Source organism: Neopsephotus bourkii, unplaced genomic scaffold, assembly GCF_033783945.1.
Source record: "Neopsephotus bourkii isolate Nb327-2 ecotype Australia unplaced genomic scaffold, CSIRO-AGI_Nbou_v1 NB_74, whole genome shotgun sequence".
In the NCBI taxonomy this organism is placed as follows: Eukaryota; Metazoa; Chordata; class Aves; order Psittaciformes; family Psittacidae; genus Neopsephotus; species Neopsephotus bourkii.
Genome location: NW_026900591.1, coordinates 152,926 through 180,165, shown reverse-complemented (window position 1 = coordinate 180,165; position 27,240 = coordinate 152,926). Strand labels below are relative to the sequence as shown.

The 27,240-nt window shown below is 36.0% G+C and overlaps 1 protein-coding gene across 6 annotated transcripts in view; it reads right to left on the bottom strand.

Moving 5' to 3' along the window:
* Nucleotides 1-27,240, bottom strand: part of KIDINS220 (kinase D interacting substrate 220) — a 77,517-nt gene that overhangs the window by 31,435 nt on the left and 18,842 nt on the right. For all 6 annotated transcript variants that reach the window (XM_061354610.1, XM_061354618.1, XM_061354628.1 and 3 more), the window contains exons 6-22: nucleotides 26,701-26,802; nucleotides 26,155-26,253; nucleotides 25,033-25,230; nucleotides 22,889-22,987; nucleotides 20,386-20,484; nucleotides 19,670-19,768; nucleotides 18,588-18,765; nucleotides 17,881-18,045; nucleotides 16,317-16,496; nucleotides 15,794-15,959; nucleotides 14,754-14,905; nucleotides 13,475-13,764; nucleotides 12,078-12,218; nucleotides 11,215-11,458; nucleotides 10,970-11,058; nucleotides 9,599-9,743; nucleotides 6,737-6,899 (exon numbers count right to left, since the gene is read on the bottom strand). In XM_061354610.1, coding sequence (XP_061210594.1) covers nucleotides 6,737-6,899; nucleotides 9,599-9,743; nucleotides 10,970-11,058; nucleotides 11,215-11,458; nucleotides 12,078-12,218; nucleotides 13,475-13,764; nucleotides 14,754-14,905; nucleotides 15,794-15,959; nucleotides 16,317-16,496; nucleotides 17,881-18,045; nucleotides 18,588-18,765; nucleotides 19,670-19,768; nucleotides 20,386-20,484; nucleotides 22,889-22,987; nucleotides 25,033-25,230; nucleotides 26,155-26,253; nucleotides 26,701-26,802 — 2,609 coding nt within the window. The remainder of the gene's footprint in view (nucleotides 1-6,736; nucleotides 6,900-9,598; nucleotides 9,744-10,969; nucleotides 11,059-11,214; nucleotides 11,459-12,077; nucleotides 12,219-13,474; nucleotides 13,765-14,753; nucleotides 14,906-15,793; nucleotides 15,960-16,316; nucleotides 16,497-17,880; nucleotides 18,046-18,587; nucleotides 18,766-19,669; nucleotides 19,769-20,385; nucleotides 20,485-22,888; nucleotides 22,988-25,032; nucleotides 25,231-26,154; nucleotides 26,254-26,700; nucleotides 26,803-27,240) is intronic.

Sequence of the window (27,240 nt, the reverse complement as noted above, 5' to 3'; positions counted from 1 at the left end):
GAGCCTTGCATTAGCAACTCAGATCATTCACACTAGCAGAACTCTAGATGATGCAGGAACTTCAGGGGTAAAAATTCACACCATCCATAACTTTTAAGTGTCTAAATTTTCTGAATTGCATTTTTGAACTCAAGAGGCATATGCATGCCTGAAGTTCCACTTTCAGCTGTATAAACCGTAACACATGGAACAGACTTCAATCAGTGAAGACAGTCCAGCTGCTAACAGCTTTAAGAAGTGACAAATTGGTAAATCTGCCATATCTAGAAGAGAGCTCATAGATGTAGAAACTCATCAAGGCCTACAGGCAAGAGGGTTATAAAATTACTTCAGTTACTTCTAGGAACGTCTTCCAAAAGACAAAGCACTGCAGATTTTGGTTTCTGCCATGAGAAGGACATAAACAGGTAAAATGTCTTCAGCAGACTATCTTATTTAGTGAGTAAACATAATGAGGAAAGGGAGACAGAAGACATTCCCTCCCACACAATTAGCTTTAACAGCATGATTTTTATCAAGGTGGCAATATCAGATCACTGCAATCTATAGCCTTGAGCAGTGGAAAATACCAAGAAACAAAGCAAGATGACTAGAACTCAGAACCTCAAACTGAAATGATAAACTAAGGCCTTGAGGGAAAATAAGTAAATTAATCAAATGTCTTAGATGCAGAAGACTTGAGAATCAGAAAAAAGAGAGGAGAAAGTATTCAAGTGAAACTGAGAGTCCTCACTGCACAGGGAATTGGACAGCGATGATATTCACAGCACACTGATGTGATACAAGGGCTTTCCTCATCTTCTTTACTATCTGTTCTACATTGGTACAACTTTTTTGAAATGTAATGACTAGAATCTCAGAGGATATAATACAGTGTATATATATATATAAAAAACACAGTATATATCTAATATATATAATTATGTTATATATAAAACATATAATTATATATATAATATATATCTATATAATACATAAAATACAATACCTTCCTTCTTTATATTGCTTTGCTAGTACCTCCTAATGACACTTGCATTTTCTGACCGTTGTTGAGCACTGAACGTATTTTTCTAGAGAAATCAAAGATTTGTGAATTTCTTTCCTCAGTGCAGATTTTCAGCCCATTACTATGTTAGCAGGCTTATAGATGAGATTGGTTTTGACAGTACATTATGAAACCTATATCCACAATAACTTTAATCAGCAATTTACACAAAGCTACTTCTACAGCCCTCTGTGAAACAGCTGTCCTGGTTATAGCCCCACCACACTGCATCTTCTGCCCCTGCCACACAGTTTACACGTATGTCAGACAGTGTAAGTGTTATCTTTGGAAACCTTACACACAAGTTTCTCACGAGACACTCCTATCTTTAGCTTCCTTCTTCTGTGCTCCTGAGGCAATCTTCCCTGTTACTACCTCAAATTTTAATACGTTTAGATGTTCTTAGATCAAGACCTTGCATAAGATTTCCTGAATTTCAAAATACTACATTGCCTTCTTCACATGCTTACTGACTCTGCTGAGAATTCAGTTTCTTGAAACATTTCTCTACAAAATCCCAGTGACTTTCCCCAGTATATCATTTATTTAGATCTGGCGCTGACATTTAATCTGGTGTCATTTAGTCTTCGCAAGAAACCACATTCCCATAGCTGGCTAATTTACAAGTCTGAGAAGTGTCAGTTGCAAACATTCAACAGAAACTTGCTTTAATCTGACAACTTAATTCTCTTACAAAGTCATTTACAGAAAATCTACATATTTTATTCCACTTCAGGGCTTTTAAAATTTGCTTGTTGCAACTTCTGCAAACCATTCTGGCATTACACAAAACTGACAAATAGGAACACTCTTTATAGCAACATGAAAGAGAACACAGCACAACATAAATGTAGAGAAATATTAACTGTATGTCACAGTTATAAATAAAATGGTAAAAATAACTGAAGTAGACCAGGATGGAGAAGTGGGTGATGACAACTGTGGCCTTGACCACAGAGCAACCTAAATACAAAAGGGGAAGGAGAACACAATAGGCAAGGTATCAGAATTAAGAACTTAACCTGGCAAGGAGAGAGACTACACGAGAATTCCAATAATGCGATGACTTGAAAAGGCAACACACAAACCCAAAGGAGTAAATGCTGGTACCAATACCAGCTGGAAAGCTAAACCAAGCAAAGATCCAGATGACCAAAGAGAGAAACTGGAAATGAGAGGGTAGAAGTGAGATGATACAGCAAGTGGGTTTAACAAATAAGAAGAGTAAAAACATTTTTCTCCAGAATCCGGACTGAAAGCCAACAATGCAGACTCAGGCACTCTATTTTCAAAATCGGACACAATTACATAGCACAGCTTGTTCTCCTCTATGAAAGAATTATAACACAGCGTCTCCACCTGTTACCAAGACAGAAGTCTAAGCAACTACAGTTCATAAAGACTGTTCAGAGAGATGTGCCTCTGCCACAAACTGAACCTTAATTTTGGTTCAGGTTTTTTTTCTTGATTTGGTTTTTGTTTTAAGACCCTGGGAAAATGTTGCCAGTATTACATACAGTAGGTTCTCCCATCTCTGTACTGCATGATCCAGTAAAGATACACTACTCCTGAAGGTTTTTTCATACTTCCCCCAACAATCTTTCGCAATAAGAATACATTAGTTAGCTGCTTTTTTTTTTTTTTTTTTTTTAAGTAAAAAGTTGAGGCATAAGGATATAGGTAATTTATTTAGTAACCAAATTGAGATATCAATTTTTTTTCAGAGTACTCCACCAACTGAAAGCAGAGCTCTCACTAGCTTCAGGTACAGCTGAAGAAAGAACATTTACTAGCATCAGCCTACAGAAGCGTAAGCTGTATACCACCTCCCAGCAAACGCACAAATACCATCCAAGTGAAAGGTATAGCAAAGGTGACTAGGACAGCATCCCACAAACTCTGATGAATAGTTCTAGACCAGCTTTCAATTATCTTAGTTTTCCTATTGGATTCTTTTCAAATGCACTGAGATATATCAGAAAAGAGCCCTCCCCATTACCACATATCCTGCCTCTACAGTCTGCAAAATTAAATTCGGGACATCACAAGACAGGACTCTCATGGAGGCAAAATGCATATATAGAGGGAATTAACTGCAGGGGATTAAAGAGGCTACTTTTACTCTTTAATTTATTGATGCTTGACTAGTTGATTATTTTGATTTTACTATACTTTTTGTATATTGTGGAGGAATTGCTTATTCTTTAAAATACTAAAAACCAAAGCATCTAGTGAAAGAGATCACAAACGTGAAATATGAACAGAGAACACCCTAAGACAAACAAGCGAACACAGGCTATCAGTTATGCTGGACAGCCATTCTGCTGGTGCCACCTGCCGGCACACCACTACGATGCACACAGGCACCACGCTTCACTCACGTGGAATCACACTGCCTGCAGTTATCAGCAGTATTGGTAGTAAAGAGCTGCATATAACCATATAATCTGCCTCCAAAGATACAGCAGTGAAACAACATGGGGTTTAATATCACTTCTCGTTTCTTCAGTGCATACACAAATTATCTACTGTAACTCTTCAGCTGAAAGTACCAGTAACAGATCAATCCATTGCATTAAACCTCTGCCCCGCAGTCAGCGGTTAAGAGCCCAACAGTGTTCCCACTGCAAGATTCCTATATTTTTTAGCACATGGGATTTTACAAATTGGAAAAGTAACTCTAATATCAAAGCATTCTCCTTACACAGAGAACAGGATCAGGAGTGAAACTCCTACACTTAACAGATAACCTACAAGATTCCTTTCATCCAAGGGAGATGTCCAAGCAGACCCCTCTCCCCTGACACACTTGAAAGTTCAGAAATGCAGGAAAACCAAAGAAGAATTCGCAGCGGTACACTAAAAAGTAGTTTGACACAAACTATTTAATACTAGGAAATTATATTCTTGTTCCTGTGCTAAAGTACCTATATATATATATATATACACATATATATATAAAATCCTTGCAGAATAAAAGGCAGTGAAGAAGTAACACAAACTCAATATAGGAACTGAAACTATAAAGTTATCAAAATCTGTTATCTATTTATGACACTCCAAAAGGAAAAGCTGCTTTATAAAGTAGAAAACAGAAACTGAAGCTTTAAAAGATGAATTAAAGTAAATAACTCTAGTTTAAACTGATACAGAAGCAGATATTCAAGCCAAGTGACTTCAAACTGTTTTAGATAAAAAGAATAACAATGACACAGAAAGGATTATTTTTGGTAAAACAGAATTTTTAGAACATTAGATAATACTAAAGAGTTCAGACATCTTTTCATATTCAGCATACAGTAAAGATCATAACCTGAACCACCACAGATGAGATTTCAGCTGTCACCACATCAGCAGTTATATATTTAGCTCCTTACACAGGTCAACAAAAGTGGCTGGGAGACATCAACTCTTCCTGAGCATGAGGCAATGTTACTATTATGAACCTTTTTATTCTTGTAGTTAAGCAGTCAAAGAAACTCAGTCTTATAGCTTTATCTTTTCTATATCAAATGATTCCGGTGGTATTTTTTGCTAAAGAGAGACTCCTGAATACTGGTCCTCTTCCTTTTTCTTGTTTTCCTGGTATTCCAGGCAGAATACAAACAGCTTTACTTAAAAGATCATCATCTTCCTTTCTCCAAGATAAGGTACAAGTTCTTCTCATCACAGATCCTAGTTTTATAACACAAGTATATATATAAATGTATTAATACATTTATAACTGTCAATTATGAATTGGCACTGAAGTGGCTACATTGCTTCCAAACACAACCTGCATAGCAAGAAGCTCAACAATACAGCATGAGTCATGGATCTCCTCCACACCTGAACTAGTAAACCCTGACACACATCAGTTGGCACTGAGTATCAACAGCTCAAGTGCCAGTACTAACAACAAATAATTCAGAACCTAAATAAATCATTCACATTCAATTGTCCTTTCCTTCTCCTCATGTTAGTTTACTAAAATTTTAATATTAGTTTATACTGGAATACATAGTACCAACTTATGAGAACAATTCAGGTCTCTAATACCTCCTTCGGTTTATTAGAAAATATAACTATTGTTATATCTTGAAGATACAAGCTTTGGACTTTGATCACTCTAAAGAAATTTTTTACTGTTGATGCTAATAATCAAAATACCATAATGAGTTTGTTTAATAAATACTGAAAATACAAAATTGTGAAATATGCCATATGGCAAATCTAAATAAAGAGAACTGAGAAATATCTACAGCAAGGGTACTGGAAAGCGTGACAGGAGAGGGAATCCCTGACGATTCTGAATTATTGTATTTACCTGATCACATAAGCATTTACGACACCAGCTGTCTAAACCCACAATGGAGAGGCAGGTTCCCATTGCTTTATATGTAAGGTCACAGGTATCTTACAGAAAAAAAACACAAAGCCCAGAAACTGGATCCATTCTCTAGAGGGAAGTGTTTTCTAATCCTGCACTTATTTATCTTAGAATTTTTTCAGAAACAAACCTCCCAGCCTGAAGCCACTTCAGTCTTTGTATGTTGTGGAGGAATTGCTTATTCTTTGAAATACTGAAAAACAAAGCATCTAGTGAAAGAGATCACTAACATGAAATATGAATAGAGAACATGCTAAGACAAACAGCAAACAGAAGCTACCTTTGCCCTCTTTGTCCATCTTCAACCCTCAGTCTCATCATGCCCAATCCACCCGAGTCCGTCTACCTTCTGGGCTGTCTTTGCTCACCTCTTCTCACTTCAACTTCTGTAACACAAGTCACTTCAGCTGTCTTTCCCAATCAATCCTAATTTTATTTTCAACACTTCAACTATTTCCATCCCAGACCCTCACCAAGTTCATCTTCTATTCCATTACTATTGGTACAGGGCACCTTCCCAGAATTTTCTGTACAAGTTCATTCCCTTCTCCATTCTTTCCCTATACCCTGCAAAGTCTCAAGATTTTCTGGTAACTTAGTCAATCAATTCCAGTCTTGACTCTTTACCTCAGCTGCTCTTTTCACTTGATCTCAGTTATTTCAAACCCTTCTTTCCTCTCACTTGCTTTCTTCCTATAGGCCCAACTCACAGTCACATTATTTCTCTTGCATCTCTCCCACTGTCATGACATCATTTGACATAATCCACAAGTCCTTTCCTACAAGCAGCCCGATTCTGGTGAGGCATGTTCATTGGCCACACAAGAACCATTCGTTCTCAGCTGCGATACTTGAACAGCTCTGTTGGACAGCAACTTGTATCAGCAGTGGAGAAAGTCATGCTTCACTTCAACATTCTGTAACTGCAGCAAAAGGCACTACCATAGCCCCAGCAACACTTGCTACGCACCAAACCGTCAGAGATCTTTACTGGTAAGGGCAGTTCTTGCAAAGCTTAGCTCAGATTTCTAACTAGGGAAAAAACCCAACAACTTCTAGCTTGGCCAAAGTAGAGATGGAAATCATTTCAAGAGACAGAAACACTATCTGTGGAAGACTTCAACACCCGTTCATATGTGGGGCATTAAACAGCAATGAAAGTAATTTAAAAGTTTCCAAAAGTTAACAGAAGAGACTAAGACTGCGGGAACTTTTGATTACAACCAGGCAGCTGTTTGAAAGCCATGTTATTCTAATAATCATTAAAAATGTCTGCTATTTTAGTCACTGAAAGTGCATACCATTGCCAGAATAACACCTACCTCTCATAGATGGTTTTTAAAGTCAGATGATCTGGAACACCTTCAGTCTCTTCAAGATGCAGTATGAGCCATGATGTTCTGTACGGCCACTGCTCTGTGAGATTGATCCAACTAGCCAGTCTATCCCAATTGAATGTGATCTGATTAGCTCTCAATAAACGACCTAATAAATAGGGAAGAAACACAATTTTTTTTTCCGTTATGAAAGATCCCTCCATCAAGTAACAGCTATGTAAGTGCTTTAACCTCCTCTCTGAACTTTCTGGTATTGTATTTTTAGCACAGTAAGTTCAAAATCATCCCAAGTCACATCCGAAAATATCATTTCACAACCTAATAAAAATTTTGCAAATACTGGTCAGAACACTAACTCAAAACTGTCAACTTCAGCTCCATTTTAAACACATACTACTACCATCCTGGTAAAAGCGAATCTTAAGTTACTTTAACAAAACTCAATAGAGAATTTTGCACAGCATTAATTTCTTAATCTAAGCACAAAAATTATTCTAATACTGTGAAAGATTTTCTGGCCACTGGCGTATTTAATATGGTCAAAGTAAGTTAAGCATACAACTGCCGTCTTCAATAGCCAATAAAGTAAAATTCAAAACTATAAACAACAGAGTGTTTCAAGTTAATAAGGCAAGAGACGGATTAAAAATAAAGCTGATTTAAAAAAAAACAGAAAAAGTTAATGATACAGTTTATGCATTTCAAGTTTTAGCAAATTTTCTAAAATTGCATTATTAATACTGGTGACGATGTGCAACTTACAGCCTGAAGGCTCTGCTCACAAAGCTGCTCATGAAATCACCATATATAGCCACAGATTATAGTACACAAAAAGCGCTCTTGCAGGGATTGGTTTGTTTTTTCACAACTAACAGTTTGTGATTTTGTTAAGTTTCACATATGCATTACAATCGAGCAAAACAAGACATTTCATGCTACAAATTGTAATGACAATACTACGAGGCTGCACATTTATTTAAAAGATTAGCTCAGAATTTTAGAGCTGTTATTTCATATGAATGATTACTAAAAAAAGGAGAAGGCAGGGGAGAATAGGGAAAATGACATATTAACATTTTTTTCTATTAATTATGCTAGCATTAAGTTAATGGAATAGAAAATAACCCATGGGTTATTTTTACTTAAACAGCCTTTACATTTAATTCTTTATAACATGAATGAAACTATATTAGGACAATCCAAACTATGCAAGCAGTGGGAACAGAACTGCAGAGACAGCCAACCCCTCTGCGCTACCCACGTTGGTTCAGCAGCGCTGAACCTCAGCTCAGGCATACAATTATATTCTGGTATCATACTTCCTACTGAGATGCTCACCTCAGCACTGTACTACACCTGAACCAGTCACATCTACTTGTGACATGCTGGAAATAAGTACTTCCAAATGCAAACACTGGGCAGCAGAGGCAGCATTGACACTGCTGTTACAGATTTCTGCTACCAAATGGATCAACAAGTTCAGTTTTGGCGTGTGCTATCACTCTGTGCATCTATTGGTAAAGCAAACACCCTACATGCAACCCTGAGTGGCTGCATCAGGTTTCTTAGCTCCGGCTATGTGTTGTGCAATAGAGACGAGTTGATTTCTGAGCTGCACCCAATGCAGGCAACATGGCTACAATCACCCAATGGAGAACTTAATGCCAAATCTGCTGATCCCACCCTGATATGCCTGCAGGCAACTGTGATACTTATGTATCTGCGGAAGTTTTCTTCCCTCACAGTGAGAAAGTGTTTCACTACCATGTGGTGAATAACGGCAGTTTTATACAAGGGTACCCATCCTAATCATAAACATTCAGAATACAACACCTGCCACAGACAAAAAATTAAATTTAATCCTTTTGAGTTAAGGATACTGAAATTAAGCTCATGCTTTTGGGAGATTTTTTTTTTCTGGTTAAAGATCATGCCAGTTCTGCATAAATGTCCAAATTGCCCAGAAAACTCATTTCGTACAATAGCAAATGCTTACATAAAAGCTTCAGAACATAAAGAAAAATAATATTCTCTCTTGTTATTCCAGCCCCTGGCAATTTATTGCTTGCTTTCTATTAGTACTTAATGAATTTTACTTTTAAGATATTTAATTGTTTCTGAATCCAAGTAAGCTTCCTACATCCACCTGATACTGTTGCAGAGTTACGCACTTAGCTATACAGTGTGAAAAATAACTGAATTCTTTTGTTCTGCAAGACTATTTGGTGCCTTTTGTTGTCTGTAATAGAAAAGACAGTAACAATCATTCCCCATTCACTTTCTACATGAAACATATTTTTACTACACTTCCATAACTCCTTTACCAATTGTTTCCAGTTTTCAAACCTCAAAGACACCAATGTCTTGTGTTTTGTTGAAGGAGAAGAGGTCATAAAATGCTATCATGAGCCCCAGACAAACATTTAGGGGGAAAAGAACTCCAAATATCCATGAGAAACATGTAAAGGATGCACACCTGGGTTTGCCTTGCAGTTTACCTCTTAAGATACCAGCACCACGAGCTTTGTTACATCAGAGTATTACAAACTTGAAAAATGCATTTTATTATCCCACTTCAAAATTAAAAATATAAAGCCTCCCTAAAACTGTAGACTAGAATCATTTGCCTGCCAACTGAAGTCAATGAAACAACAAATATTTTTTAAATTCTACACAGAATAGTCTACAACTTTGCTTACACTCTGGAAGATTTTGCTTCAGAAGGAGTCTGAAAAAACACATACACTGACTTTAGTTAAATTCAGTTGACACACTAAAAAGTCTGAGTATAATTACAAGCAACAAAAACACAATACTGTTTACTGTACACAAACATGCCACACTTACCTGTCACTGAAACAATATTTAGCAACCTTCTCATGGTCTGAGGACTGATATCGCTGAACCAATCCTCTGTAACCAGCAGCTTGGTCAAATCAAAAGACATCTGGCGGGTAATGGTACGTTGTATCTGGCGTCTTCGGTAAGTATCCTGACAATGACACAAAAAGGCAAGGAATTTCGATTGGTATCGAAAACTTTAATGTATTTCAAATACTTCAGTTTTACTTGATTATAAAGTTTGAACCTTTGTGATAATATATTAAAATTTAGGGGAAGTTTAGATTGGATATAAGGAGAACATTCTTTCCTGTTAGGGTGGTGAGGCACTGGAATGGGTTGCCCTGGGAGGTTGTGAATGCTCCATCCCTGGCAGTGTTCAAGACCAGGCTGGATGAGGTCTTGGGTGATATGGTTTAGTGTGAAGCATCCCTGCCCATGGCAGGGGGTTGGAACTTTATGATCTTAAGGTCCTTTCCAACCCTAACTATTCTATGATTCTATGATCTGTGAGGCTGACATTTATACCATGAAAATATTTATTAAAACTCAATTTTGATTTAGCAGTGTAAGAGTTGAACATGATTTCCATATAAGCCAAGAACTGGGAAGTTACATGTTATACTTCCATGCCAACTCTGAGTGGGCAAAATAGAGCAACACAGTGAGATATTTTGTATAAAGGTTACTAATTTCAGCACTGAAATCACTGTTTCCTACTGTCTCTATAAGAAGTTACTGCCATCCATTTACTAATTACATCCTAAAATTGATGTGAACATCAGGTTCCTCTGCTACAAAACTCCCTAAGTCTCCACTTGTGGCAGCTCAAAAACCTCAGGATGCTCAGAATCCCCACTGCTTTCTCCTAGATCCTAGATAACTTTTATTTAACCACTTTCTGATTTTACATAAAGATGGGAAAACAGAACAGAAAGAAGAAAGTGTGGTGGACATGTACAGTAAAAGGCTAGTACTGTAATATTCTAAATCCCTTGATTTGCTCAATTACTGCCCCTTGTTGATACGCTCTGTGACAAAATGATACCAGGCTTATATACAAAAATACAAAAAAAAATCAATAGATAGATAGATAGATCACAGCTACTGCCAGTATGCTGTACCATCTCAGCATTTACAGACAGCTGAATTTAAGTATATGTGGAAAAGAGCACTGGTGAGGAGTGCTTTCTCCTCTTTGACAGTCTACTGATTAAAGAATGTACGTTTCCTACATGGAACATTTACAATAATTCCATAAGAATTATTTGATAAGTCTTCCAAGCTGACATAATTAAAAACATGAAAGAAAAAAGAAAATAACAGAAAAAAAAAAGCATTACCAGTATCTCCATCTACTCTAAAAAGCTTTCTCACCCGCCTATTGAGAGCAGTTTTGCTACCAAGCTTGCTCATTTCTCCAAGACTGTTCTGAGAAACTCTCCTGTCAACCTCTTCATGTAATCCTATGGAAAGGAAAACAAAAGGCATGCATTTTTCTCCATTCATATACATTTGACTGACTTATAAATAGAACATTAACGATCTACCAATTATTTAAATAGTTTGTTCCAAACCCAGATATTTGAAACATTGGTTTTGTAACTCCTGCATAACCTTACCTGCACTGTCTGTATAAGGAATATCTCCATTGGTTGTCGAAGCTACCATCAGTTTTTTTGCATTACTAAGCCCTCTGCTATTCAGAAAAACAGGCAAATGGACTATGTTTCGCATGTAATCATGTCCATTTATGTTTGAATCACGTAGAACACTGTTGAGATTCTGGTTAATAGCCTTTATAATAATATGTGGGTCACTTGCAAAAATAGCAATAAATGGGCCTTTCGAAAACAAGACTCGCACCTGTAAAGAAGTAAACAATACACCTCGTTAATAATAATTAACAGTAAGTGTGGATCATTTGAACATAACTCAGCATTTTGTATTCATTCAGCTCAAGTTACAAACTTGAGAGGACAACTCATGTATAGACATGTTGGTTTCTTCAATATGAGATATCTAGAAACTTATCCACAACTAGAAATGAGAATACTTGACAAATTAGCAGTAGTAGCTACAGTGGAAATCATCACCAAGAAGGTATTGTGCAGTAATGTCCTAGCTCCCCTCAATATTTAGCATTTAAGTATTTTTCAACTGAAGTAATTCAAAAGTAAGTAAAAACTCTACAAACATCCAAAGTTTGTTACAACAGAGTATTACTCTGCAATAATTTACATTCAAGACTTGTCACAAGTATCAACAGGTACAGCCCTAGTGGGATTTAATTTTCAACTTTAAAAAACCACTGCTATTAGTATTACAGTTATGCCAATATACACAAACATTAGAAGACTACAACACAGCATCTGTATACATGCCTTCTTCCTACAGAAAATGTACAATAACTGTATATGAACTCATCTATGGAAGAGATCATACTGATGATCCAGAGATCATGTTTATACAATGATCAACTCACAGTATCAAGCATCTGTAAGACTTTATCCTGTTCACAAGCATCCAATCCATCAATAATTACAACAAGCCTTGTTTGGTTCTGAGTGAAGCTGTCAATGGTTTTTGCCATTCTGGCCATCAGTTCAACTTCACATTTCAAAACCTGCGAAAATGAAAAGCAAAGAAGGACAAGACAACTTTGTAATACTTAAAACTCACATAAATGCACACAGTTCCTTTTGCAGATTGCTACTTATCCCAAAAATACTTCAGTAAGATCACAAAAATAAACACATTTCACCCAAAGTGAAAGTCCTAAAATGTCACTTCTGAAATATAAATTTCCTGTTTGCACAAAAATGTATGACATATTCCACTTGCACATAACAAACTATCCTTATCAAGATTCCATTACAATGTTATTTAAAAATAAAATAACATGCACTGTAAAGCAGTATTTTAAGACTAAACAAAGGGGTATTTGTAGCTTCAGGTAATCCACTTACATGTAACAACTACCCTTAACATAGAAAAAAAAGGAGGAATTCACCTGTCCTAATTTCAACAACACATAGAAATTAAAATCTCATCATTTTGCCACTAGAGTGATCTTGAATGTGCACATTAAGATGATATAAGTCATACGAACAACAGTACAGAAATACCCACATCTCTCCTTCCATTGTAAAGGATAAGCCTAACTCCTAAATGGCTGAAGTTATGCCAGGTAAGTATCACTCAAAAGACAACTGTCAGGAAACACAGCAGCAAGACACAGATACTACCTTCTGTGCTACAAAAACACATGCACAACATACTGTTATACAATGTATTAACTGCAATCTACAAAGATAATCATCATGACAGGCCAAGAGTTGGGCTTGCTCAGCCTGAAGAAGACTCAAGAGACCTTAGAGCAGCCTTCCAGTACCTAAAAGGACCTACAAGAAATCTGGAAAGGGACTTTTTACTAGGGTACGTAGACACAGGACAAGGGGGAATGGCTTAAAGCTAACAGAGGAGAGATTTAGATTAGACATTAGGAAAAAAAATTCTTCACTCTGAGGGTGGTGAGGCACCAGAACAGATTAGCCAAAGAAGTTGAGGATGCCCCATCTCTGGAAGTGCTCAAGACCAGGCTGGACGGGGCCTTGAGCAGCCCAGTCTATTGTAAGGTGTCTCTGCCAGTAACAGGGATGGGGTGGATGACCTTTAAGGGCCCCCTCCAACCCAAACCGTTCTATGCTGCTAAAAGTTTATTTTCAAATAGAAGTACTCTCTTAAGTAAAATGTCACCAAGGCTCGTTCTAATGTTGTGAGACTTGGCCTGATCAAATAAATGGTGCCCCATCTTGAGAAAGCTATGGGTTTGGAGTTTTGTTTCAATTCTTTTAATGGCCAATGCATATAAATACTTACCTTCATGAACCCCTCACTTTTCAACTTGTGAAGCTTGGAGGCAGCATTGTGAAGACGTTTTCTTTGAGAATTCAAAACTGAATCCATCACTTGCCACCATGTGCGACAATTCAAGATAAAGGCCAAACCAACAACACAGGTAACTGTTATAAGAATAACGTTCACTGTCATGTTGGCTGGTTCTACATTAAAAATTGCCAGCAGGGCAATTGCAGAAACAACACAGGACAAGATGAAGAGGAAAATCACAAAGGATGGGAGACAGCACGTTTTCTTCCATTTCTTTTTACCTAGGAAACAAGAATTTGCTATTAATATTAATGTAAAATGTAATTACAAGTGATTACAAAAGCTATTAACTTACATTCTTCTCATAAAACACTAACTTGCACAAAAAGTCACTGCAGTATAACCCTCCAGTCACAAACATGTGAAAAAGAATTGTTTAAAATTTTCCAAAATTCTTGGAAATCCTGAAGCAGAGATATTCCTTAAATCTTCAGTTTATTTCCATAACTTCAAGAAATCCATACCAGATGGAAATGATCTTTATTAAACATATTTTAATCAGCAGTAGCATCATCTTTTATAGCACCTCTCAGTAACTGTATTTATTCAAGGTCAGAGAAGCTGAACTCAAAACAGAAATAAGTCCTCTACGAATTTAAAAGTTAACCCCAAGAACTCCTTTTCCTCACAATATCATACTGTGTTCTGCATATTTTTTCCAGAAATCTACAGACAGGACAGAAGAAAAAAGTTCATTCCACTTGGATGAAGTAGGAATTAATATTTCATCCCATCTGACCAGCACTAATCACAGCAGTTTATGGCTTTGGACCAACATTTGCTCTGTATTTATTATTTCCAAGAATAAGCAGTAGTCACTCATAAAAGCACTGAATTAAAATATAATAACCTAAACACAGCTTATTTTAGCAATACACAAAAGCATTTCCCTTTATCTGACTCAGATGCAATACCTATAGAAAAATACCATGCTGCATCTAAAAGGATGCAATATAAATATGCATGTCCATTGACACTTCTGAAAACTATGCTTCACAGAAGATATTCTTTTATTATATTAAAAAAATCAAGGTGAACAAAGAAAACAGGCCATTTTTCTCTCCAAAACAATACAAAGAGCTTCCCTTCTGTATGAATTTCTGCATGGCTACAACAGTTTCTAACAAGAGCTCATACTGTGACAAAGAGAACCCCTGATAACAGTGCATTGACATGGAATAATTGGAAATGTCATTCAGGTAATAAAAACCTTGTGTATCTTCTGTCTTGAAAACTCGAAATAGCCTTGTTGCTAAGAAACCAAATTCCCTTTCGCAGGCATCAGAAAGGGTAGCAATCATCTCAGCCAATGAAGTTTCTCCACCTACACTGGACAGTCTATTGTAGTCTGTGAACAAAAATCTGAAAGAGAGAAAAAACATGTTTTTGTATACTTCAGAAAGATTTAAATATTTTCTGGCAACCAAAACAAAAATATTGCCACATCTCTGCAGCTGGAATTTTTTTCAGGTGGCACAAACATGTAAAACACTTAAATACTTTTTTTTTAACTCTCCAAGGAATTTAAGAATTTATTTCTTCTTGTTATGAACCTTCTCTGCTACACTTCCTATTGTAAGACTATTCCTTAACAAGGCAACAATGATCACATCAGCAACAGCATCTCAAACAGCAGTAAAAATACAAAAAAATCTTTATGATGCCAAAACACAATATTAACAAGTATTTTTAAAAGTCCATTGCAAACTATTTTCAAATATTTATTGAGGATTAAAAAAAACAAACCACCAGAATAAGATCACATAATAGCACCATGAGGTGAAAATACAAGTCTCTAAACAAGAGAAGTAAACAAAACTATAAAACACATGGCATAACTTTTCTTGCTTTTAGGTAAGCTAGAAGCTTTGAGCAGTCTGATGCTCTACTTAGGAAAAAGGCAAAAAAGGCATCAGCAGAAATTATCAGTAAAACAAGCTTTAAACTTAATACATGGTAGGCTGTACCAGAAAACTGAATTTTTGTCTGTTACATGTATTAGTATAATAGTCAAAAACCCTGATACTGAAAAGCAGCAGCTTTCAACAACTTTGCCAGAGTAGTGAAAACACCCCTATTTTCTTCACTTTTAAAAATTTAACTACACGCTCTTCCAGTGCTACTGTTTTTCAAACAGAAATCTCAACAGCTTTTCATAGGAAGATAAACATACAACAATACACACAGTTTAAAAAGTATCAGAGTGAACCTGAATTATTCATTCAAGAGTAAATAAATGAAATAACTAACCTGACAGGTAAAGCTTTAGTGGTTTGCTCTGGTAATTCTGGTGGGTTCACAAACATGAGTTTGAGAAGCAACTCTAAATATCCAATATGTCTTGCCAACCTCACACTTAACACCCAGGCCCAGTTCCACCTCTCACCTTCTCTCCGGCCACCAAAGTAAATTACAGCTGAAAATAAGAAAGACATTATGGCTACATTTTAGTCAACGTTCACAACTGAATGAACTATGAAGTCTGAAAGGAGAAGGTATGAAGTTGTGTAAAAAGAGCTGAATGAATTTTTAACAACGCTAAAAGTGAGAATGGTAAGAGTAACATAATGAAGTTAATATACAAAACTTGACTGTTTTCAATAATGCCCTCTCACAAATTACATACAAATCACAAGTAAAAGGTCTGAAGGGGTCCTATTTTCTACAAAAACTTTTAGCATTTTTTCTGAATCACAAAGCACGTCTACAAAGAAATACTGAATTCCAAAACTAAATGAAAACTTTCACAAACTTCATATAAAGTAAGACTTACTAAAGAAAATGTAGAGAACTGCTAATAAGCTGAGTGAGACTGCTATTCCAAGCTTTGCATCCACTGTGAAAGCAAGCAATAAACCCAAACCTCCACACAGCAAAAGCGTGAGGAATACAATAAGCCAGGAGAACTGAAACAAAGGTTCAATCTGCTGTCCTGCAAAAGTCTTCATTTCATCTAAAATGAAAAGACAAAAACCACTTAACATGTAAAATCATTCTAGATCAGAAAGCATAAAAGGGTATTATAATTATCATCTTTGAAATTAAACACTTTTTCATTAAAGTGTGCATCTTTTCCCTGTTACTGATAAAAAAAGACAATGATACGTGACTTCTTCTTCAAACATTAGTTCAAAACCCCAAGTCTTCATTCATGCAATGAATGAAACCATTTAAATACACAATACGCTGCTTGCTGCAGGTTTTTTACTTTTAAAGCATATTAAAAGTCATGTCATTTGCTATCCTCCTTCAGAATTTTAAAACGTATTTTATGACCCCCCCCAAAATAAATGCATCTGTCAAAAAAAAAAAAAAAAAAAACCAACACCAACAACCCTCAAAACCTCCATCACTGAAATCTGGTCCATGTTCCTCAAATAGGCAGATGCAACAGAAGAATGTAAAGGCCTCAGCATTTACGAGCTGACTTGTGTTTACTAAAACAGGAATTCCTGAAGAAACTTATTTAGGATCTGTTGAATAAGAAATACACAGTCTGGAACAAAAAGATAAATGAGGAACAGGAAAAAAATAGTGAAATAGCCTTTTTAAAAATGTAAGAGCTCTTCAACAATAAACATTAAATATGGACACCACTTCTTGTTTATGACATGGGGCATGAAGTAAACAAAATAAGGCAGAGATCCCATTTTGACTATCACAGAAGCTTTTTAAAAACACAGCTACCACAGAAAGTAATCAAGACTGCTGTAAGTATTTTGAATTATACTGTAGCAGCTCAGAAAAATACCCTTTGTTAGAAAAAGCTAAAGCTGTAAATAAGATGCGTATTTCCACTGTGAGAAATATTGACTCTCCATTTCCGCATTTGCCTTCCTCACATTACAGAAGTTCAGAAAGTTCAAACTAAATAGGGGAAAAGGGGAAAAAAACTGAATGCAGTCAAAATACACTACAGAGAAAAAAATGTTAATAGCCTGGAATTTGTTCTTAAACACTTAAAAAGAAAATACATATGACAGAGGAGGCACAATAAATAAATACTGCAGCAAAACAGATCTGATCCTGATCTGACACACAAACACCCCCAGCAAGGCACATGTTAGCAGCTATGCTTTCAGCAGTACCTAAAGGGTAGATTCATTGCTGCAGGAAGCCCAGAGGTCACTGGACAGCAACACTTAAAGACTGTGTTAAAAACACTTAAAATGAACAAAGCATCCTATGGATGAATTGACCGCACTGCAATTTAAATCCTTTCATTAGAGAAACAGAGGCTAGATACAACATTACATGGACCTAGGTCTGGTGCAAAAACTAGTAATTCCTATGTGATGCTTTCCATAAATTCTAACCTACAGAAAATCTACTTTTACCTTCTAGTTTCTTGAGCAGGAAAGATTTTCCGCTACCCCACTGTGCATACAAGCCTACACAGATAGGTGGCTGCATGGTTGGTTCACTCAGAATATCAGCCAAAGCACTGCTGTACAGATCGTAACCCAGCATGTCACCATCAGATTCCGTGGGAGACAAATGTCCTGTAATACATAAAGCAAACTACATTACAGACCCCTGCTTTAAGAAATCTCAATGTGACAATTTTCATACCTAAAATCATTAAAGGTTCACCTGTATTTCTGTATTTACTCCTCCACAAAATAGCTGTTATTATTGGCACATTCTTGCCCAAAAGAATTTTAAATCATCCACATAAATATCATATAATTAATATGATAACCATGAATATAATAACCATTAAAGCTTACCACAAAAGACTCAAAAAAAAATCCCAAATCACAGCAAGTTAAAGAAATTAAGTCCTACACAAGCAGAGGCAGGTAAAAATGAAACAATCAGCAGAAGTTACACCATATCCAGTGCCAAAGGTCAAAAATAAGAAGTACATTTGGCCTTTGTTAGGCTTTCAGAACGCCTTCTTTTGCCAATTTTTTTTTACACTCTATTAGTTACAATATTTAAAAACCTAAGCAGTTACCACTTTTCCATGCAGAACTGAATAAACTGGATTCTCAACATACAAGTGATAAAAAAGGATATAAAATTAAATACTTATGCTTACTGGCTCCAAATATCTGTGTTAAAATACTCTTCTGGTGGCTACAGTCAATATTGTAAGGTGTTTCTCCTGCTTTGTTGGGTCTATAAAGTAATCTACCATCTTTTGGATTTCTTAAGAGTAATTCAGCAAGTTTACGGCTTCTTCCACGAATGGCAATATGAAGTGGAGTATCTCCTTTCTGCAATTAAGTAAAAAACTAATAATATATAACATGAATTCCTAAGATTGCAAAGAAACCGTATGTTCCACATTGTTTCAGATGTGTTATTTACTTGAAATACATCTCGAGGTATTCTCAGCAGCATTAATGCCTTACAGCAAGCATTTTCTCCCCTTGACAAAGCATTACAAAAGTTTCAGAAAAGGTAGCTCTTACAATGCTAAATCTAAGGCACTATCTTCTTAAATATTTGTAAGGGTATCTTAAGGCTTATGAAAACTGTAGTCTCTATTTAGAAACAAGTGTCTTACTAGTAAATTCAGAGACTTGTTGAGAACAAGAAATACTGCTTGTTAGAATTACTTCAATGTCTGCTCAGATTTATAACACCAAAACAACATTATTACTTATTTGCCCTAAATGTAGTACAAAGAGGTCAGAAAGGTATCAAATAAATGTTTTTGTATCTAAAATATTACATTCAAAGTAAGTAATGCGTAACAGGACAGCAACAAACCATTGTATTTGTCCTTGGCATTGCTTAGTTTAATGTCTACTAATCAAGAAGAAATCAGTGACAAGTAACAACCATTCTCCATGCTCTTTTTTCAAGTGTATTACGAATTAGGATTTTTAGCTGTGAAAATCTTACTCATGACCTGGAATTTTTTCTTCTCATATTGCTAGAAGCACCCTACTGCAAACCAAAAAAATCACTGTATTAATGGCGGGAATTAATTTATAGTTAAGTATTCTGATCTATATTATTAAGTATGGGGGACATTTTAGTATTAGGCATTTAAGCATTAAGGTCTAATTATTAAGCCTATGGGAAACTCTTTCTGTATTAGCCTTGACAGATCACTACAAAATTCTGCTGCAAATGCAAAATGATTAAATGCACTAAATAAACATTCTTTACCTTGTCTACAGCAGAGACCTTAGCTCCTTTATCCAGAAGAAGCTCTACTATTTCAATATTTCTCATCTTGGTTGCCTTTATAAGTGGTGTTTCTCCATCCTAAAAAGGAAAAGTAAGCCTAGTAAGATCTTCTCTGTATATTCAAAACCAAGCAAAAACTAGTGATAGCATAAGAAATTAAATATCAAACTTTTAAGATAATTTTTTAATATGCTGCTGTGCAAGAACAATACTTCAGAGCAAATTACAGACCTTGTATTCTAGATTTATTAGAATCACAGAATAAAATATATTTCTGTTCATAACAGTGCCAAACAGAGAAAAAGCAGATTCAGATATAACGCAAGATATTTGAAAAGAGGCTCATGGAAGAGGTAATTCACTGCTGTACATATGACCCCCTCTGTTTGTTTTATTCCTGCACATGCAGTAATGGTGGGTTGAACTTTCAAGTGTATTATTATCAAAAACCTCATTCTTCAGTTTCCAGTAGTGCTCTCTACTCTTTATTGCTGGCCAGGTAATGAGGTGAAGCACCCACTCTTTCCCTGCTATTGAGTTTTAGTAGTAGGTAAAGTTTATCAACAAAGGGGACATTACCACTGCTGAAAATAAATTCTGCACCTCAGAAGAGTATCATGATCTTAACATCACATGGGACTTGAAAAAAGAACAGATACTAAACAAAGCAATTCAACTAAAATTCTAATCATTACCTTGGTACACGTTTCAGTATCAGGGTTGCACTGCAAGATATCCCTTACCATTGTAGCATTTCCCTTTTCAACTGCCCAATATAAAGCAGTTTTATTATCCTGAAAAAAAAGAGAGTATTAAATGCTAACAGTACTGTCATTCAGCTGATTAAAAAAAAACTGTATATAAAGTATAACCACTATATTGAAAGCAGCACGTAACACAGCAAATTTGAGCACAGCTGAAGGAAAAGGGAACCACCACCAAATCTAATTGGCATGCTAGTGGCACTGCAAGGGGAAAATGGAAACCTGGCTAGAAAATACAAATTATTTTATAAAGCCACGCAAAATACATGAAGAGTTTTAAAAATCCAAGCAGATTCAATCTAATTGAAACAGTTTCTGGAACCATATATAAAGTATTCAGTTGTAACTCAAATATTCAAGTTTTCTAATCAAGTAAACCCACTTTTTCCAGTGTTGTCCTGTTTTATTTTAGTCATGTTTCCTGGGGCTTGCTTTCTTTTAATTTAAAAAAGAAAATTCGCTCCTATTAGAATATGGAAGTGGAAACCACACCAAAGCCTTAAAAAAAAAAATATTCCTTTTTGTTCTCAATTTTACAGTATAGCTTAATGAAGCTACTGAACTGGTTGGCTGGCCTAAAAACAGGCCATGCAAGCTGAAAAGCTGTAGAAGCAGATGGATATGAAAGTCAAAACAAAGCACCAGAATGCAGATCAGCCATACACTGTACAGCTGAACCAGTTGGGATGGTTGATAGCTACAAATCTTCTTGTGTCATTTTTTTTCTTTTTTTTTCAGTGATGTGTTCTATCCCAGAAAGTCTCCATGCCTCCACTCTTTATGCAGCCTAGTGATTACACCATGACTTTTTCTGTTTGATGCTCACTGTATAGAGACACTTTAAGAAAAGGCTCTGAACACACATCCACTTCTAAGCAGGAATGTCAAAGTCCCCTTTGCTTGCTTCTTTCATTTGCAGCAATTTCTCTCCCACTCGTGGGTTTCACTGACTTTAAAGCCTTTCTTGACAGTTTAACAGTCCTGATCACTAGGATTTCTTTCCTCCAGTCACCTGAGTTTCATGTCTTCCATACTTCCATCAGGTGGCTTCCAACAAGACATGAGCCTGAGGAAGCTGACTCTGTACCAGCAACACCAGCTGCACAGTCAGGCACTGGTCTGTCAGATGCTCCCAGCTGAGCTCTTGTCCCTTATCAGAAGGGCTAGAAAGAACACCAAGTGCAAGTCCTCCACAGCCCCAGCACTCACTCCCAGAGCCCTGCAGTCACACTCTATCTGCTCCAGGTCTCCCCAGATAGTGTCCATATGAATGAACATACACAGCAAGGAGCACAGTTGCTGTACAAGACTCTACAATCTTTCTGGAACAGCACAGATTTGAGCAGGCAGCAAACCTCCCCAGATTAGCTGGTCCTAATCTAAAGTTCTGAAGCACACAGCCAGAATCTTCCTCTGATGGTACTCACTCCTGCTGTGTCAACAAGTTTTCTCTATATGTTTTCTCACAAATATTTTCTCTGGATTAACCACTGCAAATAGCTATACAGATACCCTTACACTGCCAGAAGACACAAGCTTCCCACCCCTGAGGAGGCTGGGTCCTCTTGCTGCTGCTGTATTGCCTTGGTTACATCAAAAGCTCCCCATTTTCAGACCCATGTCAAAGACACACAATTCCAAGTTTCCAACGGCAGATTAAAGGAAAAAAAACTAATGCTACTTTTTCGCTAAACTAAAAGCTTCTTGGCTTCTTGAATAGGCTCTGCACCAAGAGCAGGAACTGAATCTTTGCAGCTTAGTGACCAATTAGTTTTGTGTTAAAACTTGTCAGAACGTATGTGGCTGCAAGTGGAGTGATTTGAATAGCTTCAAGCAAAAGAAAGTAAGTTGACTGCACAATAAAAGCAAATAAGAGAGTTTTCAGTAGAAAAATAAAAACCTTAATCAAAGGACAAAAAAAGAAGGAAGGCGGAGATAGAAAGCATGGAGATCACTGACAACACTGCTTAACACCAGAAAGCAAGTGAGTGAAGACGACAAGAACCCACCAAGCACAGTGACACAACTGCACTGACAACAGGTATAATCGAAGGGGTATCGTATTTTGATAATTGATACTAAAATAAAATATTAAGTATTAAAATAATACTGCTGGGGGGGTATTTAATTTTTTAAATGGTTCAGTAGTGCAGCTGAAATAAGCTCCAGTTACATCTTTTACTTTTCAACCATTATACAGATCAACTGAAAAAAATGTTGCTTAACAAGTCACTGCAATTACGTATGTCTTCGATCTTAAAAACCGTGGAGCAACATGGTGCATTTTTAATGTCTGATGGGCATCTGAGTTTCCTATAGAGTAGACTGAGCAAGTTTTTAAAGCCCTGGTTTTAGAAACACCATATAATTGTTTGGTACTCAACTTCACATCCTACTTAATAACTACTCTTAACATTTAAGCCACTGTACTTACCTGACCTCTGATATCTATGTCAGCATATTTATGGAGAAGGGCCCTCACAATTTCAACATGACCTCCTCTAACAGCCCCAATGAGCACTGTATCGCCACTCTAGAAAAATAGTGAAAGAATATTGAGGATGAATTAGTATTATTTAGCAAATAAAAATGCAACACAGAATTAATTATAGCCTCAGAATATACATTATGCCTATTTACATTAAGAAATCTGCACCCATTTTAAAAATACAAAAAAATAGTTCTACCTCTGCAAAAGAATCAACATATAGCAGACAAAATTCTGGACTCTACTTTTTTTTTTTTGCAAAGAGATTAAATATTATATATATGGTAAAACAAAACACCCCGAAAATGGGTTTAGCTAAAACCACTATCCTAAAAAATAACAGCAGAAACTAATAATCAATATGAGAAAAACTGAGCTATTCTCTGTGTTCTTAGGAAGACCAATCACACACAGTAATAACTGCTTTACAATTAGACAAGAATGTTGGCTGTCTCCTGTAGATGTTTCACAACTGACAAAAGCATTTTACAAGATTTGTCCCTTTTTTTGTAAAGGTTTGACTACTATCCTGTTCATATGCACTACGTTGGTATAAAGAAAAAGAAGCAACAGCCTGATTTTATCTCAGATTGATTAAGAGAAAAAACACTTTGCTGTGGTAAATGGTGTTGTAGATATGTAAAACAAAGCTACAATTCTGCTTAGGGCTTCTGATTTTAACACACCTAGGGATATGTCAGAATTTCAGAGAATGAAATCCTGAAATTACCTAATACCTCCTTTATGATAAAACAGGAAAAATAAAAGTAGAGCTAAACCACAGGTATGTAAGGAACTCAGTCAGAAAGCTCAGTAGTAGTGGATCCCTTATCAGTAACTGTCATTACATACCTGGCCGCAAACCAAGAGATTTTCCTTATCAAAATCTACTCCAGCATCTGAAGCTAAGACTACTAATTGTTTGATGTATTTTTGGAATACAGTCACCTAAACTGAAAGCTGTAATTTATCCTTCCTAAAAGCACACAAATGCAGACAGTTGTAGAATTTTGTGACAGAAGAAGTGGGAAGGGAGACTGCAATGTATTTTCTTAAATATTTAAGTTTTGCTTTGATATGTGCCTGACATAAAATCTGTTGCCACAAACAACACTTTAAATGGTTATGTACTGAGCTGCAGAAATGCACTAAGATGACACTTGAAATATAGGAAAATGCATCCAAAATATTTTTAAAATTATAACGCAAATATTAGGAAGTCTTCCTTTCTTCTCTGCAACACCAAGCAATTCAATTTAGGGATTGGGTATTCAGTCTCAGAATCGTATTACTGCTCTGAACTGAACCACTTATCTTGACAGAGTCATCTAAGCTTAGGTGTCTAACCACATATAGCCCCAAGGGTGTGGTGGTTGGCCTGCCTCTGACACTTCAGAAAAGCATATCAAGAGGACACTGCAGACAGTCCAAGCACCTAGAAAGCAAATAAATCCCTGAGCGGCTAGCAAGCAGATTCATGCTCCGGGCACTGCCCATGCCTCTACTGAGAAATACAACTGCAGCTCAGGCACACAGTGCACCTTTCAACAGTTACATTTACATCTCTTAACCTGGAGCTGAAGTCTTCCAGTAATATATGCAAGTTTCCTCATAAAAAGTTTCATTATAAAATATAAAGGCAGATGCTGAATGAAATGAATTCTTTTTTTTTTTAATAATACTCATTGTTCTACTATTTTAACAGCACTACCACCTGTGTTAACACACAAAACCCCCGAACCAAATATGCAAGTTAGTTCAGTCTTATGTTAGATACAACAAATATACAACCATAAATCATTTCCATTTCCTATGCAAACTCACAATTCAGGACTCTCAAAGAAAAAATATAAAAAGAAAAAAGAGTAATTTCTATCGTTTATCCTTTATCTTCACACAGCAACATTTGCCACTAAACATACTTGTAAAACAGCAATACATAAAAATACCCCTAGGTGGCAGCAAAACTAGAACGCTAGCAAAACCAAAACCACGTACCACAAATTCACATATCCTGATACCTCAATATATATTACTTAGATATATATAAAACCGCAACTATGAATAATTTGAAATTAAAATTTACTCACTCTATCTGGAATATTCACGTAAGTTCCTGCATCAAGAAGATCCTGCACAATTTCAGTATGTCCCTCCTTTGATGCAATCATCAAAGCCGTATTTCCATCTTTATCTGTTAAGTTGACATTTGGGTTCCTCTTCAGTATTTCTTTTACTGAGTCAGTGTAGCCACCCTTCACTGCCACAATAAGTGCAGTCATAGAATTCTTTAAACAAAACCAACAGATTTCATTGCAGAGTGGATATACAAATCATCACTGTATCAGCAGATTAAACGACAGAACGCTCACTGACATTCTTAACTGTCTGTTACTTCAGTTTTATGTTTTAAAGTACACTTGCTATGCTTTTTTAAAAGAAGTAAATAAACTGTGTACTGTATTTGAGAATACCTCAAATGCAAACAGTAAAGCTCAGTTTATTCTATCTCCTGAACTTCATACACTCAGTAAACTCATCCTGTCATATGGGAACATTCTACCACCAGAGCACCCAGGTCTCCCAATACTGTTCACAAAGAGGTTCTTTTGAAGAACTTAAGAAATATTCATATGAATACCAAAAGTTGTCTTAATTTTCCACTTAACTCTGACTGAGGGTTTAGGGGTTTTTTAAACAAGCATTTTAAGTGTCTTATACTACAAAAATTAAAGTCTGTTTTATTTAAAAATAATATGCAGCTGAAAAATTCTAAAAAAATTCCCATTTCTGAAAAGGCACCACAGCCATTATTATTTTCAAAAGGAGCTTTGTGCTCGATTTACTTTTCAAATATCGCTGAGGAATAAGTCGTTTGATGTATCTGGCTTGAGTACAGAATGACTTCTATAGTGTTCACCTTCAGAGAACAAAAAGCTAAATTCATTTATATTCATTAAAATTTACACTTCACATAACAGTGTGTCACCTGTCAATACAACTCCCTAATTATAGAATATTTTCATTAAAAGGCACAAAGAAGCCTTTTAATAAAATCTTCACACACAGTTTGCAATTAGCTGGAAAGTAACATATTCCAACATGAACATTTCATCATTTCACATATTCCCTGGTATTTGTATTATAAAATAAAACAGGACACACAGATGTATGTACCCACATCTTAACCACTGGAAAACGAAGTTACTTACAGCTCCTTCTTGGTCAACATCAGCTCCCATTTGCAGTAAGTATTTCACACACTCCAAATGACCCTTCCTCGCTGCCCAAACGAGTGGGGTGGTTCCATACTGAAAAAAAAAAAAAAAAAACATTTTATCATACAGCTTTCTATATTTAGTATCCCCTACAATCTAGTATATATTTTACAAATACATAACTTGGTCTCATGAATTAACACAGGCATTTGAAACGCCATTTTGACATTTTCTTTGTAGATGATAGCTGTAAGAATTATTTTTCTATGCAACCGTGGATAGGAAGATTTCCAACAGCTTAGAAAACAAATACGTTCCACTGCAAGAAATGTTCACAACACCTTCAGCATACTATGGAAAAACATCTTGCAAGTATAGTGACTTACTCTAGCACACTAATTCTAATTTCATAGGCAAAATATAACAGCGGATGTTTTTCCAGTCTAAAACTCATAGATTTTTAGGTTTTTAATAAAATGTACTTTTACAAGGAGTATATTAAGCATTAATGAAATCAAATATGATACAAATATGACTTACTTTGTCAGAGCAGTTCACTTTAGCTCCATGTTGCAGTAAGAGATGTACTATTTCTGAGTGGCCCCGTCCTGCTGCCCAAATAATTGGATAAACGCTGTATTGCTTAGAATTAAAAACAAAACCAAAAGACCCCACATGAAATAAAATTAGCCTTAATTATTTTTCGTTAATAATATCGATCACAGTGCTTCAAAAGACAATAAACTCATAGAAGAAGGAATATACAGAAATAAATTTAACTACATTTCAATAATTGTTGCTGAGTACATTGAGAAAGGAAAACGTCTACTCTTTGGAATCAAATTTGGTTTACAACTCCTTAAACAAGGTTTAAGAATTCACATCCGCCTATAAACAATTGTAACATAAGAATCAGTAACAGAATGCTACGCAACATTCTGAGCAATCGGGACTGCAGATCAATCATGACACATGCAAAAACTGCACATGCAAACCAGATGAAATCAACAATCATACAGGTAAGTAAGTCGCTAGCGTTCTTTGTTAACTGTTCACTGTAGCCTCAAATACTACAGAGCT